This window comes from Coturnix japonica, chromosome 11 (genome assembly GCF_054131305.1).
Source record: "Coturnix japonica strain WE chromosome 11, WE-NBRP24, whole genome shotgun sequence".
In the NCBI taxonomy this organism is placed as follows: Eukaryota; Metazoa; Chordata; class Aves; order Galliformes; family Phasianidae; genus Coturnix; species Coturnix japonica.
Window position 1 is genome coordinate 27,682,249 of NC_140673.1, and position 15,453 is coordinate 27,697,701.

A 15,453-nucleotide genomic window follows, 5' to 3' on the forward strand; every position below is an offset into this window, starting at 1 on the left:
ATCTGCAGTACAAGCCCATGTGCTTTGTCTGGGAGAAACAGATGTGAGATTATTGCATTCTTTGGTGCCTGTTATCCCATGTCGCCCTGTCTGTCTGTGTCACCCCGTCTGTCTGTGTGGCCCTGTGAAGTCTGGATGATCTCTGTAGAGAACTGGGTCATTTGAATGTGATTTGAGCTCACAAACGATGCAGTTATCTGTATAATCAGATCTCCTTCATTCAGCCCCTTCCTTTGCAAGGCTCCTCTATTCAGTCAGCATTCCAATTGCTGTTTTTATCTCTGACCATCTCCAGGTTGTGCAGGACCTCTCAGGGTCAGTGTTGAGCCGCTGGGATGGATGCAGTGCTGGTGATACATGTGCCCTTGGCAGCACTGCTGGAGCTGGGTGGAAGGGGCACAACACAGCCTGGGCTACAGGGGCCCCTCATCTCCTGGAGTTTGGTTTGTGGTCTCTCAATCATTGAAATGAATGTAGAATACGAAAGCAGCCGGATGAACAGCCCTGCTTGCCAGAGCCTTTCTCTGATCCAAAGCAGTAGCACAGCGTGAGCAGCAGAGACGCGATCTTCCTGCATGTCCAGGAGGAGAGGCTGGTCTGCCTGCCACCAGAGCCAGGATGGGGGAAAGCAGTGGCACGGCGAAATGTGTTTCTGGAGCTGCGAATCATAACGGTTTGCACATTGAGCTGCACTTTAGAAATCTCTTTAAATAGCGTTTTTTGCGCTGGATGAGTTGAATAGCTATTTTTAAGAGTGTGTAGGAAAAGCCGACTGTATCCCATGCAGCCCTGTGGTTTTATCCTCAGCGCTGTCAGTCGCCAGCATTGAACCCCGCTGTTAATTCACACCCTCAGTATAAGGCTTCACCACCCTGAAATCACAGGAGCATTTGCTGTCATTTTCAAACTACGTGGTCAGCCAGCACAACACCGCTGAGGTGTAAGAACTAGGTCAGCCCCGTTGGAGCACAGATCTCATACCCTGCCTAGTGTAGATGCTGGCCAGATGGATTGGACCCAGCCACAGCCCACCTCAGTGACTCTCTGATTCCTGTGTCATCCTTCTGAATGCGCAGGATTCTTCATCACTGGTATATAAATGCTGTGAGCTGTCTGGTTTATCACTGGTATATGAGCTATTCATAGTTGCATTAGCCTTCCTCAGTGGCATAACCCACCAAGTGTTAACAGTTCTTTCTTTTAGCTTGGCAACCCAAAGGCCCAGTGCTTTGTTGGCATCCTTCTTCCTGCACAGTAGGCAGGAAGTATCTTTGAACCTTCAGGCTTGAGCTTATCATAGAATCATTCATTCTGGGATGCACAACCCCAGCCCACCCTTACTATGCCTGCAGACCACGTCCAAGAAGCACTGTAGGATCCAGCTCTGCCAGCAAGCTGCACCCTGCTTCGTTCTGCTGCTTAGGAGGCTGCTTCCTTTTATTCTTTCTGAGGAATTTTGTCTGCGTGCTGTGGAGGAGTGCATATTTTTGGCAGCAAGTAGTCACGCCAGCATTAATTTCCCCAGTCTGTGAATCCATGCCGCTGTTGCTGTCATCTTTACCCGTGTCTCATCTCATTTGCTATCTGCCCACTGTCATTTTGGGATTCTTTCCATATCGCGGCTGTTTAGTTTCTCACCATTGTTGAAGATGGATTAAGATCGTTCCATTTATTCTGCAGCTCTGTTCTGCTATGCAGTGTGACCACCAGCCCACTGATGGGCTGTGAACCTTACAGGGATGTTTCTGAGCAGTTTCTCCTGACCAGCCAGAAAGCTGCTCTGCCTCCACTTCTCGCTCCTTGTGGCACAACATCAGCCGGCCCTGGGCACCTTGGCCTGCCCCAGCTTTTGCCCCTCAAGGCCTCTCTCTGTGCCAGAGCACAGGTTGGAGGTGGCCCTGTGTGCAATAAGTAGTGGCTGTGAGCTGTGATTCGAGTTTAGAACTGCTTACAAATGCAGTTCCTTTGCTGAATTACAGTTGTTCGGGCTGGCTTCTCTCAGAGCCAGCTCAAGCCTTTTTCTAGATGTCTGGAAAGGGTTCAATTGAAGAGAAATCCCTTGTAAGCGGAACCTGTTAGCTTTGATCCCATGTTCTTGTGCATGTTTCAGTCTTGGTTGGATTGCAGAGCTTTGTGAACACCAATCACATTTCACATGCTTTTACTAGGTGTTAAATTGCCCTTTCCCTAATGGAGAGCTACACTTGCTAACATCAGTTGCCAGGTGTTATGTGGAAGTGATCAGCAAGTTACAAATCAGCGGTGATACCAGCAGTTGGATACCTGCTTTGTTACCCAAAACGGGTTGTTATTCAGAAGTACAGCTGCAGCTGTTTCTTCTTTCAGGCTGCTCATCTGAAGAAGTTGGATTGAACAGCAAGTTCTTACATTGGGGAGCACTTTAATCTCGACCATGAAGAAGAGCCGAAGCGTCATGACAGTAACTGCAGATGAGGTATGTGCTGTGTTGTGTGCTTTATGAATGTAAGGTCAGAAGTCTCTCTTGTCTTTGTGTCAGCTGGTTTTGCTTCAAGTGACTGGTTGACTTTCTTAGAGTTGTTTGCAGTTTGTGTATTAAGCAGTAAATAAAACAAGCGCTATTAATTCTGAAGAGTTGTTCTTTGCTTGGTGTAATAATGGCAGGTGAGAGGGATGGACGTTTCTGTGTCTTGGGGAAGCTGTGTTTTGCATCCCATCTTTGTGCTTTCTGTGCTTACAAGCGTTTCAACATCTCTTGCTGCGGTAGGTGTTGAACATCTAATGCAATGATGCATGTTATTCCATTACTATGCTTGCTAATCGTCATCATAATTTCCTATTAATTAAAAGCCAGTCCCCATTCTCTGGAGGAATGCATCAGTTTGTAGTGATGGCGTGATAACTACAGCATTAATTGCCTTGCTTGTTACAGCTGGGGCCCTCCAAAAATGGAAAACCACAAAGATGTGTGTGGAAATACAGGAGAGGAGCCTAAGAGCTGCTGTATCCTGCAGCACTCCTCCAGCAGCTGAGCGATTCTTTTACGTTCTTAGAGCACTTGTTGTGCTGCTTTGCAGTCAGTTTGCCTGCACCTGCTGGTAGGGTTGCTACAGTCCACTCAGTCTTTGCTGATAATGAAAGCAGGCATCTGACATCTAATGGGACCTTAGAAGGCACTGCTGTATGTTTCTTAAGCAATAACAAAATAGTTGCAGTCTCAAAAAATTATTAATAAAGGTTAGTCAAGTGAGACCCAATGTAGAACCCCTTCCTAGGGTTTTTAGGAGTGTTTTGGCTGGAATGTTACATGTGAATTTTCAAGTTTGTTCATAACTTGATGAAACAGCAACGTGGTGCAGTCAAACCCTTCCAGGACTTTATATGGTTATCTTTTGCGAGTAGCCATATCTGTAATACAAAACAATTGTGTGTGATTTACTGTGGTGGAGGAAGCCATTTGTCTGCAGAACTTCAGTGGCTTTTCTCTTTGCAGAATGCTCTGGATTACCTGGAGTGTGGGCTGAGCAAGTCCTACAGTACCTCCAGCCATGCCCTGGGCATAGACCTTTGGAGAGGAAGAAGGTGCTGCTCTGGAAACCTGCAGTTACCACCACTATCCCAAAGGCAGACAGAAAAAGCAAGGACGCCTGACAGAGACATTGTCTGCAGACCAACCACTCTGCCCTTGTTGGCCCCACCAAGTATTGCAATCACCACTTACCAAGACTGGTAAGTTATTTTCCTTTGCTACAAACCTCATGTGTTGTTTATTTGGGGACTGTTTTTACTTTCTGGTGTTTTTGGTTTGTTCTTTTGTTTGTTATGGCGGTATTTCTTTTGTGCTTTTTTTCTGAAAGGCACTAAATAATTTGTTCATTTCTTAGAGTTGTTGTGTTGCAGACCTGTTTTGCTCATTTTTGTGCATCTCTAAGAAACTTCAGTGTTGTAGCTTCTGATTCAGGTGAAGGGATTTGTTATTAGCTTTTCACCCATAGAGGAGTTCAGGGTGGTGTTGAGCTCTTCTGTGACAGCCCCAGGCCTTGGCCTCCTGGCTGTTTTCTGTCCAGGTGCTAACAAGAGGCTTTCTTTGTTCGGAAAAGGCATTTAAGCCCAAGAAAAGTCCAAAAGAAGCTATAGGAGAGCTGATTAAAGGGGGGAGGGGAATGCAGTGAGTTGAGTTCAAAAACAGAAACTGAATTTTAGGTGTAAAAGCAAAGGAATTCACCTGGAGGGAGGGAGAGAAAGACAAGCTGCAAGTGGTCGTGCACTGGAATTGCAGTGGTAGAATTGGATGGCGTTATAAAGTGAGAAGCCCAGCTTGCCATACGATTCTTGAAGTGGCATTGCAGTGTGGCTATGAATCTTGTCCTCTCAGCTTCATGTTTCAATAGCACTTTGGGTTCACTGTTTTACATCCTCTGCTCTCGATTTCGTTTGCTGGCTGCAAGGTGTATTCACTTCATTATATCATAGTCTGAGTCTGGTTTTAGCTCCTGGTAAGCTCAGCACTCAGTCTTCGAGGCCAGCGTTGCAATTTGCATTTGAAAAATAGAGGTAGAGGACATCCTAAATTAATTTGTTATGGTACTTTAAAAACAGTGCACTTGATGGTAGATGAGATACAGAAATCAAAGAGGAATTGGCAGGGGCTTTTGTTCAATATTTGCATTTAATTACTGTGAATAATGTTAACAAAATGAGTTTGTAATTTGGGATGGGTAGCGTGTTTTGACAATGGAAGGGTTGGTTCATCTCTTATGAGCATATTAAGAGTGTTCTCTTTCATGTGTGTTAAGCAATTTGTAATCCTGTCTACAAGACAACGTGGAGTCTGTTCATAATGTGCAGTTCTGTAACGTTGGTCTTTGAATAAGCCTTCATACATGATTTAGAAAATGCAAGGAGTGGCAGTGAACTGATGATTAGCTTCGTCACAACACAAGAGGGCAATGCTGCTCCTCTCTTCCATAACAGGAGAATCAGTGCCTGGGTATGGTGTCGTAAGTGTATTTTTCTGGCATGGCATGCCAAGTCAGGGAGAAATCACTTCTAACTGGTACTCAGCTTACTCCTTTATCGTTGTTAATCAATAAGCGCTTGGCTTCTGACTTCTTAATTGCTCGAATCACATATACCTGTTTGTAGCCATTTGGGCAGCTTGGTGTTGCTGCTGCTTGTGGCTGTTTGCCTTGCAGTGCTGGTCTCACCTCCTTGTAACACAGTGTCCTGCTTATCCATGATTTCAAGTTATTGAATGTGATCGTGTTTGGGATTTGTCTGTGTAGGGCTGGTGCAAGATGGATCCGATCCCAGAGCTATTTCAGCTCCTGTACCGGGGTATAGTCCTGCCTGAAATACGCCCTGGAGGCAGCTTGTATTTATGTAAGCCCACTCAGTGTCGTTGTGTTGGAACAGCTTTGGGATGATATGAGCATTAAGAGACTCAGTGAGTGGGCAATAAAGTGATAGGAAAATTTCAGTGTAGATAAACATAAAATGATGTATCTGAGCGTGAAAGGATTGTAACTGCAAAACAGCATTACTGCTCAGAAACGAGATCCTGGGAACAGGAGAGAAGTCTGACAGCATGGCAAGTTCACGCTTATTAGTGGTCTAATAAAGCACTTCAGAAGTTAAGGATTGGAAGGAAAAGCAGAGGATAAAGTAGGTGAAAAGTTAGCCAAATCCTGAATGCAGTGGATGGTTCTGGCCTGTTTCTGTTCCCCGAGGTACAGTCTGGCTATAGCTTGCAGAGGATGAGTTTGTTGGTGCTGTTACAGAGGTGAATTTAGTGTCGCGCGCAATGGGAAACCCTCCTCTAAGTTTCAAGTCTATGGCCTTGGTCAGGGACACCCAGGGGTTTGCACAGCTGAAGTGTGTAAATCATGTAGGACCCAGATTTGGTCTTTCTGTAAGATAAATCTTACACATCTGCTGTAACTTCTTCTTTTAACATTCCCTTAGTATGATTTATTTTCTTCCTGAGGTTTCATAGTCATAACTTGGAGGCTCTTTCTGGAGGAGACCAACAGGACTCATTCAGAAGCATGGAGGTTTGCCTGAGTGTTCTGCGACTTGTTCCTGGCTGTGCAAAACCCCAAAGAGAGTTGTGGCAAACGTCGTTATTATGACATGAAGACTAATTCTTTGAGATGATGTTATTTCATTCGCCTGTTGTGCACAGAGAAGTCATGTGGGTTTTTTGCTGGCTGTAAGACTATGGAAGGGTTTCCCAGTGGCACAAGCTGATTTCTTGCTGAAACACAGATTCCTCACTACACCCCCATAGTCGATACGTCTTCAGGAGCACATGCAAAACTCCTGTGGTGGACACTGTCTCTGTCACGTAGAGCAAGTATGATGGAAGCGAGGCTTTCCGTGGGCATTATATACTGAACAAAGAAACCGCTTTGGTTTGGGCTTTTGTTTCCTGTTTGTGTAAACCATTGTTGTCTTTGTAGAAATTTATCATCTCGAACAGAAGGACAAGAAGGTGGTTTCTGGAGAGGCAGGGATAAATCAAAACCCCATCGCTGAAGGATTGCTCTGAGCAGGAAATGAGCCGATGGAATGGCCAAGGATCTGCCTTTGTTGGGGTCAGTGCTCCTGCAAACTCCATCACATCCTTGGGAAAACATCTACTGCGTGTCTCTTTGGGGTGTGCGTCTGCCGAGCTGCTTTCTACCAGTTTCTCCGTGTATTTCTAGTACAAAAATCTCTGCTGCACGTTCGTTATCTTGTGCTGGTATTGGAATGCTGTTGCTCTTCTGATGGTTTCTTCAAACACTTTCTTACCTCCTTTGCTCCAAAGCATTTTGCTCCTTGGGCTCTGCATTGAGCAGATGCCAGATGACAAATGTCTCTGTCACCAGATGAGATTTCATACTGAAATCCTGTAAAATTAGGTTTTACATATAATAGTATATCTGCCGTTCTTCACAGAGCAGTTCTGGAGAGGCCCCATCTGTGAAGTGCTGTGCTCTTTGCTAACTGCTGGGGTGTTCATCTGAGTGCACTGACTGTACGGAGGGCAGTGGATGGGCTGAGATGCCTCTGAAGGTAGTAATTCCACCACAGAGTCCTATTGGCATCCAAAGCTGTGAAGATAAATCTGTGGCTGAGAAGGGAAAAAGCACAAAACCAATTCCAAGCAAAGAACCCAAACCAACACCCTTATGTACCTGAAGGATCTCAGTCCATTTCCATCAGCACTCGCTGGGGTAAGGTTAGCACCTAAATACTTGTGCTGCTTGTGGACCACTGTAGGATGCCAGGAAATCAGGTGGGGTTAGTTCTGGCCTGATATAGATCATGGAGCTCAGGAGGGGATTTGGAAATAACCACCTGCTGTGCACGGTGCTGTGTACCACCAAGCTGTGCAAAATCTGATGTGCCAATGGAGAACATCACCAGATTGTGTTACGACAGCTTTAGTGCTTTGCTTCCTTTCAAAAACAAGGGTTAGGGGGAGTTTGGTTTGCTCTGAGCTTACAAAATTCATCTGCAGCATCAGTGCTGTGCCACAGCAGTGGGCTGAGGGCATGCTGATGGAGGAAGCACAGCTGTGCCTGGTTGGAAGAAAGGAATAACAGGGTTCAAGTACAGAAGGTGTTATTTGGGAGCACAAAGGATGAGCTATGGCTGATTGCTTTTCTGCTGTTTTCCTGCCATGTTTTTTTCAGCAATTGCCTTACTTCTGCCTGCCAGTGGTATTACAGAGGTAAGCTCTGTGGGAGGCTGGGCTGTGACTTACATAACACTGCCACTGAAGATACATGGGAACCTAAAAATAAAGCTGCTCCTCGGGGTGTTTTTGCTCTTTTTTGTTTTGTTTTGTGAGAACTGTGTTTTCTTGAGGCCAATGCTGCTGTAACCAGCAAAAAAAACCCAAAAACCTGAGCAGACTGGGACCAAAGCAATAACAGCAAGTTAGCTGTGGTGTAATACCATTTGGTGTGGAAATAGCACAGCAGCACACGTACAGAACAGCCTCTGTAAATCAGACAGGGGAAGGAGCGTACAGGATACGGGTCTGCAGTGGCAGTCTGAGTGCGGAGGCCTTACAGGCAGCTCAAAACCCCTGTGTTTTTATAAGGGTCGTTATGATGTCTTCAACAGCCCTGCTCCATGTTTGTGATAATCAGTCTGGGGGTGTGAGCAGTGGGGTGGGAGCTGTGCAGAGCATCCAAAGCAGCACACAGCCTTTCCTCAGTGCTCTGGGGAGGCTGGGCAGGAAGCAGGGGCTGGGCTGGGGGCACCTGCTCCTCACCCCTCATCAGCTTCTTTACCCTTCTAATATGTGTGGTGTTAATTATACCTTGCTCGTCCGTCAGAGCCAAATGAGAACTTTGTGGTTTGAAGGGAGTTATCTCTGATGGAATTGGTTGCTGTTGGAGCCTTTTCTTTTAAAGGTTGTTGTTATTATTATTAATTTACAGCATACATAATGAACCAATTAACTGTAGTGCTTTGTGTGTGAGCTTGTGTTACTGTTAGTCATTCACCAGTGGTCAATTCTATGGCTCAGTTTCTTCTGAAGTGGTTTTATGGTGCAGGAAATGGTCAAAATCTAGAAGCAAATTGGATTGGGTGCCTGCAGTACTCGGGCTTCTGCTCCAGGTGGTGACAGCAGGCAGCAAATGTGGTGCAATGTTAACAACAAAACAACAAAATTTAGTGGGATTTTGGGCAACTGAGTCCAATACTGCATGCTCAGCAGAGATGCTGAATTCAGCTGGGTTTGGCCCCTGTGAAGTTGCTGTGCTGGTGGTAACTGGCCAAGGGGCAGGCATGGGAAATTAGAATGGGGAAGGGTATGGAGATCTGCTTACCCTGTGCAGTAGGTCAAAGTCTCACGTCTTAGATTGTTTCAAGTACAAAAGATAACTGCAGAAATATGCTGCAACCCGAAAATAGAAGAAGAAAGAGATGAGCTGGCTTTCCATTTGATGTGGAAAATAGAAGCCTAGAGGGAAAAACAAGCACCTTGTAAGCACATTTCTGATTTCTGTCTGTGCTTAGAAGTACTTAAATTGCAGAATGGTTGAGGTTGGAAGGGACCTCTGAACGTCATCTGCTCCAAGAAGTGTGTTACTGTGTAAGTCACTGGGATCGAGTGCTGCTATTGAACACGGTTCCTGTGTATCTCAAAAGCCTGGGCTGTATTTCCATAGAGCATCCTGAAGAAGGAGGCCAGCTCTGTTCCTCACAGCACTATATGTACTCCAGGGGAAAAACAGTTCTTAATTACACTGTGCTGTTTCTGGATACTGTACATGATAGTGTAGTTTCATAAAACAGAAGAGCATGATTGACCTGAGTTTCTTTGCATTGAGAAAGATGTGAGTGTTGACTGGGAATATCCTTAAAGGATTTCAGCTGTTGAATTATTGTTTGCTTGCTCTTCAGCGAGGTTCCTTTGAAATCTTATCTGCTGTGTTTAAGCATCTCTCAGTCCCGCTGCTGAGCGCTGGATTTTATGGCTTGGAGAGCCAGCAGCCCCTCCAGCTGGGACTTGAAAAGCTGCAATGTTCTGTTGGGATTTACATCTTGTGGAGTCTGCTGTAGTTCACAGATCCTCCTGATGAAGTTCAGCGTGGTTCCCATCCACTTGGGTTTGGCAGGGTGATGGGCAGGGGGTTATAAGCCTCATATGAAGGAGGGAAGTCTTTGGTTCTGATGCCCTTGGTGTTCGCCCTGCCCAGCTCTGTTGCTCTCCCTCCAGCAGTAGGTCGGTGTGACTGCACGCCTCAAGCTGCGCAGGTCATTTGTCACTAACACTCATTAGGGTCATTAACACTACTTATGTTTTGTTTTTGCAGTATTACATTTTCCTTAACCCTAACTCTGACATTTCCTTAGTTTGCATTTATTAGATTGGTCGGCTTTTCCTCTGCTTATACAGCATCCCCTTTTAGTCTGAACTGCACGTGGAGCCGCTGGTCCTGTTGTAGCTGATGCAGAAGGCTGCACTGCAGACTTTGCCTGGAGGTACCCACTGAGTGCAGAGGTAGCTGATGGCACGCAGAAAAGGCCCTTAATGATTCAGTAATAATTATATGCCTCTATCCAGAATGAAGTAAGACAGCATGAGATGTATCTAGAATGGAAAGAAATGAGTCACCATTAATTAGCAAAAGACAATGAAGCTTCTGAAATATTATGTTCAAACTTCGTCCTCCCAAGAATGTAAAATAAATGGAGATTATGGAAATACAGCTGATAGAAAAGCTGAATCAGACAAGAATTTGACACAACTTTCTTTTATCTTTAAACTTCTGACTAATGATGACTTCATCTGAAAGGAAAGATCAAAACCTGTTTGCTTTGTTCCCTGGAGAACCACCCTCCTGGCGCTCAGCAGAGCCGTGTTGGCAGGGCACATCATCACTCAGGTGGTGGGCTGCTCTGTGCTGCCCTGACAGCAAAGCAGCTGTTTTAAGCATCAATGTGAAGGTGCGTAGAATAAAGTAGCAGAGCTGTGCCCTGCAGTGTGAGACCAGCACCATCTGTGACATGTGTCTGTGTGCTGCTTCAGTGCTGTCTGAGAACGTGTGCATCCTGCTGCCAGCATCCAGGCCTGCCAGTGCCACTGTGCCCTCCTGGGCCTTGTATGCACGTCGAGAGGCAGAGGACTAAGTTGTGAGCTCCTTTCAGTAGAAGGAGTCTAGTGTTGTGCTGGATGAGAAATTAAGGAATGGAAAGAATGGGAATATTGGGGCTGGGATGCACACAGGAATGTATTTCTTTATGGAAAGGGTTGTTAATGGGCGCCCAAGGGAGGTGGTTGAGTCATCATCCCTGGATGTGTTTAAAAACCATTTGGATGTGGTGCTGAGGGACATGATTTAGCAGAGGGTTGTTAGGGTACTGTGGTTAGGTCGTGGTTGGACTTGAGGAGCTTTAAGGTCTTTTCCAACCTGAGCAGGTCTATGACTCTGTGATGCCCCCTGTTGTGCCATGTCTGTTTAGCAGCCTAGCTGCTCTTGCAGAGTAGGATTCGATGCACTGTGCATTCTTCCTCAGCCAAACTCAACAAAGCCCACTTACAAATCACATTTCTTAATACTTGTAACCAAGCTGTGAGATCAGTTCATTAGTAACACTATTATCTCAGGTCTGTTATGAATGGCTCTTCTGATTGGTGAGACTCCTTTGAGATAAAACTGCTTCTGTAGTCAAGACGTAACAAACCTATTTGTTCTGTTGGTGCCAGTCCTTCAGCTTTGGATTTGCTTGTCTTCAGTGGCTGTGGTTGGTGCCAGGTGGTGATGTGAGGTGAGCCATGCAGCCAGTCCCTGGGGGCTCATGTCAGCTGCCTGCCACTGACAGTGCCAGAGGCTGTTGTATGTCATAGCACCAGAGAATGGTTTCAGTTGGAAGAGATTCTCAAAGGCCATCTGATTCCACTCCCTGCAGTGAATAGGGACACCCCCAGCTCCACCGGGTGCTCAGAGCCCCATCCCTGACCTTGGGTGTCTGCAGGGATGGGGCACCACTGCCTCTCGGGGAGCTCTGTGCCAGTGCCTCACCACCACTAGCGTTAAGAACTTCTTCCTTAAATCCCATCTGAATCTCCCCTCTTTTAGTTTGAAACCATTTCCTCTTGTCCTGTGACAACAGACCTTGCTAGTGCCTGACCACTTCTTTCTTTTAGCCCTGGTCGGTGGGTTTTGGGCTGTGAATTTCTTCCTCTACTTGAGCTGTAATGGATAAAGCAGTATGTGAATTTTGTATGGTATCCAGGCACCAAAACTGAAGGCACTTGGCCAAGCTGGAGCTTACAGCCTTGCAGATGAACAGTAAATGTGGTGAGCTTTACCTCTCTTCATTTTCTTAGGGGAGCAGCAGTTAAAAACAGATGTGTGCTGTAAACCTTACGCTGTGTTTAATTTGAGAGATGATAAGCTGTACATGGTCTGGAACTCAATATAGTTTCAGACTCTCACTTGCATGCAGGGTGGGATGGTTTTCTCAGTCAGCTGCAGCAGAATGAAGAACTTGAAAGGGGAAGAGTCGAGTACCAGAATAGAGCAGTTACAGATTAACAGTCTTGTTTCTGAGTCCTGCTCAGCTGTTGCAGGTGAGGCTGGTAATGGAGAATTGTTTGCTCATGGAGATGACTTAAATCCTTTATCTGAAAGGTGGAGGGGCTTTGTCCAGGGCTAAGCATGTGGTGTTGGCCCATTCCCATCGCCTATGTCAGAGCAGAGGTTGGCAACAAAACTGATCTGTAATTTTTCTTTGCCTTGGCTTCTTTTGCTCTACAGTCACTATAGAGGTTTCTGCCTTTGAAGAATAAGCTTACACGCTCAGCTCACTTGTGAAGTATTAATCTATAGCTCTGAAGTCAGAAAATAATCTAAAGGAATGCAGATTGTTCTGACATATGTGATTACTCACTAGGGATAATATAGAAGGCAGTTAAAAGTGAGATATATTCTAAATCAAGCACAAAGTTGCTAAGGAAATTACTGTTATGAATGCCATATCTTACATCGTTCCCCAGGGGTTTATAAGTCCTAAATGTATCTCCTCATATGTAGCTACTGGGAAGTAATAACAAAAAGACTTATAAAGTAGCATTGTAGTGCTATAAGAAGCTGTGCTTTCTGTTTAACTATGGAGTGCAAGGCGTTGGGCTGACTGCTCTGCTGCCATGTCCATCCACCTTCTGAATGCACCAAGTGCTGCTGCTCAGGTGGTGCAGGGACTGCTTGACCTGGAGGAGCAGTTCTGTGAGCACAGATGTGCTGCTGGGGGCTCTCGAGGTGTCTTTCTTAGAGGTGGGGTTGGCTTATCTGTGGCACACCTGAAATGGATCCTGGACCTTCCTTGTCTCGCTAGAGGTACAAGGTGTTTTAAAGACTTAAAAACATACAAAATCGTGTACCAAAACTACAGCACTTGTGTGCTAGAGCAAAAACAGACACACGAGCTGCTCAATAAATGTGGGCTGACCTGCTCTAAAGCAATGGGATGCTGTTTAATTGGGAAGAGCTCAGGAGGCCTTTAGGGTAGAGCGGGTCCTGTTCAGCCCTTGGGAAGCTCCTAGAAGTGCATAATTTCTTTGTGCTGCTGTCCAGACTCCCTAAAATAAGGACAGACTTTTCCAGTTGCTTCTTTCTTTTGCAGTTGGCTCAGCTCTTACTCTGCAAACGTAAGTGTTGCTAGGTGCTGTGGTTCTGTCTTCTGTGGCCATTTATAGCGCTCCAAAACGTCACTTCCAAGGTCTGTGCAAGAATTACTGGTGTCAGCCCCTCAGAAGGATTCAAAGGCTCCTCAATCTGTGGGAACGGAGGTACAGGGTGTATGATTTTGAGCTACTGAATATAGCAAAAACTGATCTTCCAATGGTAATAGAAATTGCTGCGAATTGTAATTATTATTTTTGCCCCTTCAACGTGGGGAACTTGTCTTGCAAACCAGTAATTAGTGATGTATTTCTGCCTCTCGTTCAGCATTTCGATTTTGGAAACATTCAGGGAAATACAAGAAAAATCCTCAAACATGTCATTTCAAGTTTTCTGTCACGGAGCTATTGAGAGACCATCTTTTAGAAGCTGAGCTTGTGAGCCAGCAGGCGTTGCAGCTGAGTGAAGGCAAGGGCAGGGTATGAGCTCTGTGCTTAGAAAGATGAAAAGGAAACAAAACCCAAACCATAAAACCTCCCACCTGTGGGCCCAAAAGACATGGTTCCTGCGCTGGGCTTTGTATTAAGGATGTTATTAAGGGAGGGCTGGAGCAGTTTATTGCGTGCAGCTTCCAGATAATGTTTTTGTTGTGACATTTATACTGTTATTGAGGACTGGGTTTGCTCTGTGTTCTTTGGTTGCTGTGCTGTGTTGGGGCTCTCTTCCTTGTGGTAGGAAGTTGTGGCTGATGGAGCGCATCTCAAATTAGGACGGTGCTTTCTTTTTATTCAGGCTAAATGACTATTTTAAAGCATCAGATTTGGGTGCGATGGTTTAAAAATGTCAATCATAGGTATATGTTTAAGTAGAGCATGTCATCAGCTTTGCTACTTCTTTGAATGGAGCGACAGTGAAATATGGATTAGGAGAGGTAGAATGAACTAGTGTGGGTTACAATGGGTAGAATTAAGGAATATAACACCCAGCTGCTAATATCTCAAGTCCCTGAGTGAAAAGTCACCTAACTAGAAGTCAGCTCCTCCCTTCCCACAGGAGCATGCAGGACATCTCGCAGTCACTTCTTCCCTGGTGTTTTATTTTATACTGGCAACTCCGACTTAGAAACAGGTAAAGAACAGTGCTAGTGTAAAGAAAGTGTATGTTTTCTTGTTGCTTAGCAATTGTGCCTGCTCTCAGCAGGGTGAAGACCAGCCTGTGGTGAGGAGTTGTGTGCTTGGCAATATTGTTTTCCACCTATATCAGTTGTTCTATTAAAAACCATTAAAATCTTCTCCCACTCTAGGAAGGTTTTATGAAAAAGCACCCAATTGAACTTTGGAAAATTCCTTAATTTCTCCTGTTCTTCTGAGCTCTTTCTGTTTCCTTTCACCCCTGCTGGGCCTTCTTTAATCATCTTTCCTGCCTCCGTTGCTCTTCCTTTGTATGACCATTTGCTTTTCTGATCTGAAATTCCTTATTGCTCATGGACAGCCCATCTCAGTACACACATTAGTCTATAAGGGCAGGCACATCTCCGTGTTACGTCCTCTTGTGTCACACTGCATGAGTTCAGGCAGCAGCAAGATGCCTGCTGGCCATTTTTTGCTTGTATGAGGGGGACCTGCAGAGGGCTGAGCCTTGTACCTGGCTGTTCTGTCTGCCCTTGTTCCCTGTTGCTGACTGTAACCTCAGCAAGTACAGTCATTTTTCAGAACTACTGCCAACTTTATTCTTATACATGCCAGTTACTTCACGTCTCTTGAGATGTTCTCACCTCTTCTTGGATTACCCTGAAGGAAAGCAGCCTGTCTCGATGGAATTCCCATACTGATGTCGGCAGTGACTGTACAGACACTGGCTGTGTGCAGCGTGTGCCAGCGTGAAGGATGGCAGCCCACACAGACAGCTCAGCTACCCAGCAGGTCCCAGTGCTGCCGAGCCCAGCAGAAGGCACGTGCTGTGCTCATAGTGAGCTTTTGGAACGCTCTTTGTTATGTGTCCTGGACCTCAGCATGGCCAAACCCCCCTGTGTTGTGGCTGGCCAAAGCAGTGAGTGGCACTTGGCTTTTTCATCCTTCATGTGTGAGTAAGGGGGTTACCTCTGCTCATGCTCTCCTTTTCCCCACCTTGCTAGCTTAGTCTTCCTTATTTTCCTTCACTCCACCAGCAGCCTTGGCACACTGTACTGCAGTGTCCTCTGGGGGTTGGTACCTCATTGCTAATTGTCCAACTAATGAGAAGCACTCCCTAAATGGACACTGCTACTGAAAGAGCTTTGGGTTCAGGTAGGGAAGTACCAACTCAATATGAGGAGTGTGCCGTGGTGCAGCATGCTTTATTG

The 15,453-nt window shown here is 45.6% G+C and overlaps 1 protein-coding gene across 4 annotated transcripts in view; it reads left to right on the top strand.

Annotated features, from left to right (window-relative positions):
• Nucleotides 1-15,453, top strand: part of PDE4B (phosphodiesterase 4B) — a 131,354-nt gene that overhangs the window by 16,664 nt on the left and 99,237 nt on the right. For 2 of the 4 annotated variants that reach the window (XM_015870790.3, XM_085512393.1), the window contains 2 exons: nucleotides 2,347-2,455; nucleotides 3,473-3,708. In XM_015870790.3, coding sequence (XP_015726276.2) covers nucleotides 2,414-2,455; nucleotides 3,473-3,708 — 278 coding nt within the window. In that variant the 5' untranslated portion in view covers nucleotides 2,347-2,413. Of the gene's footprint in view, nucleotides 1-2,346; nucleotides 2,456-3,472; nucleotides 3,709-6,440; nucleotides 6,576-15,453 lie in introns of those variants that run through there. The other 2 variants (XM_085512395.1, XM_085512398.1) reach the window with 2 other exon arrangements.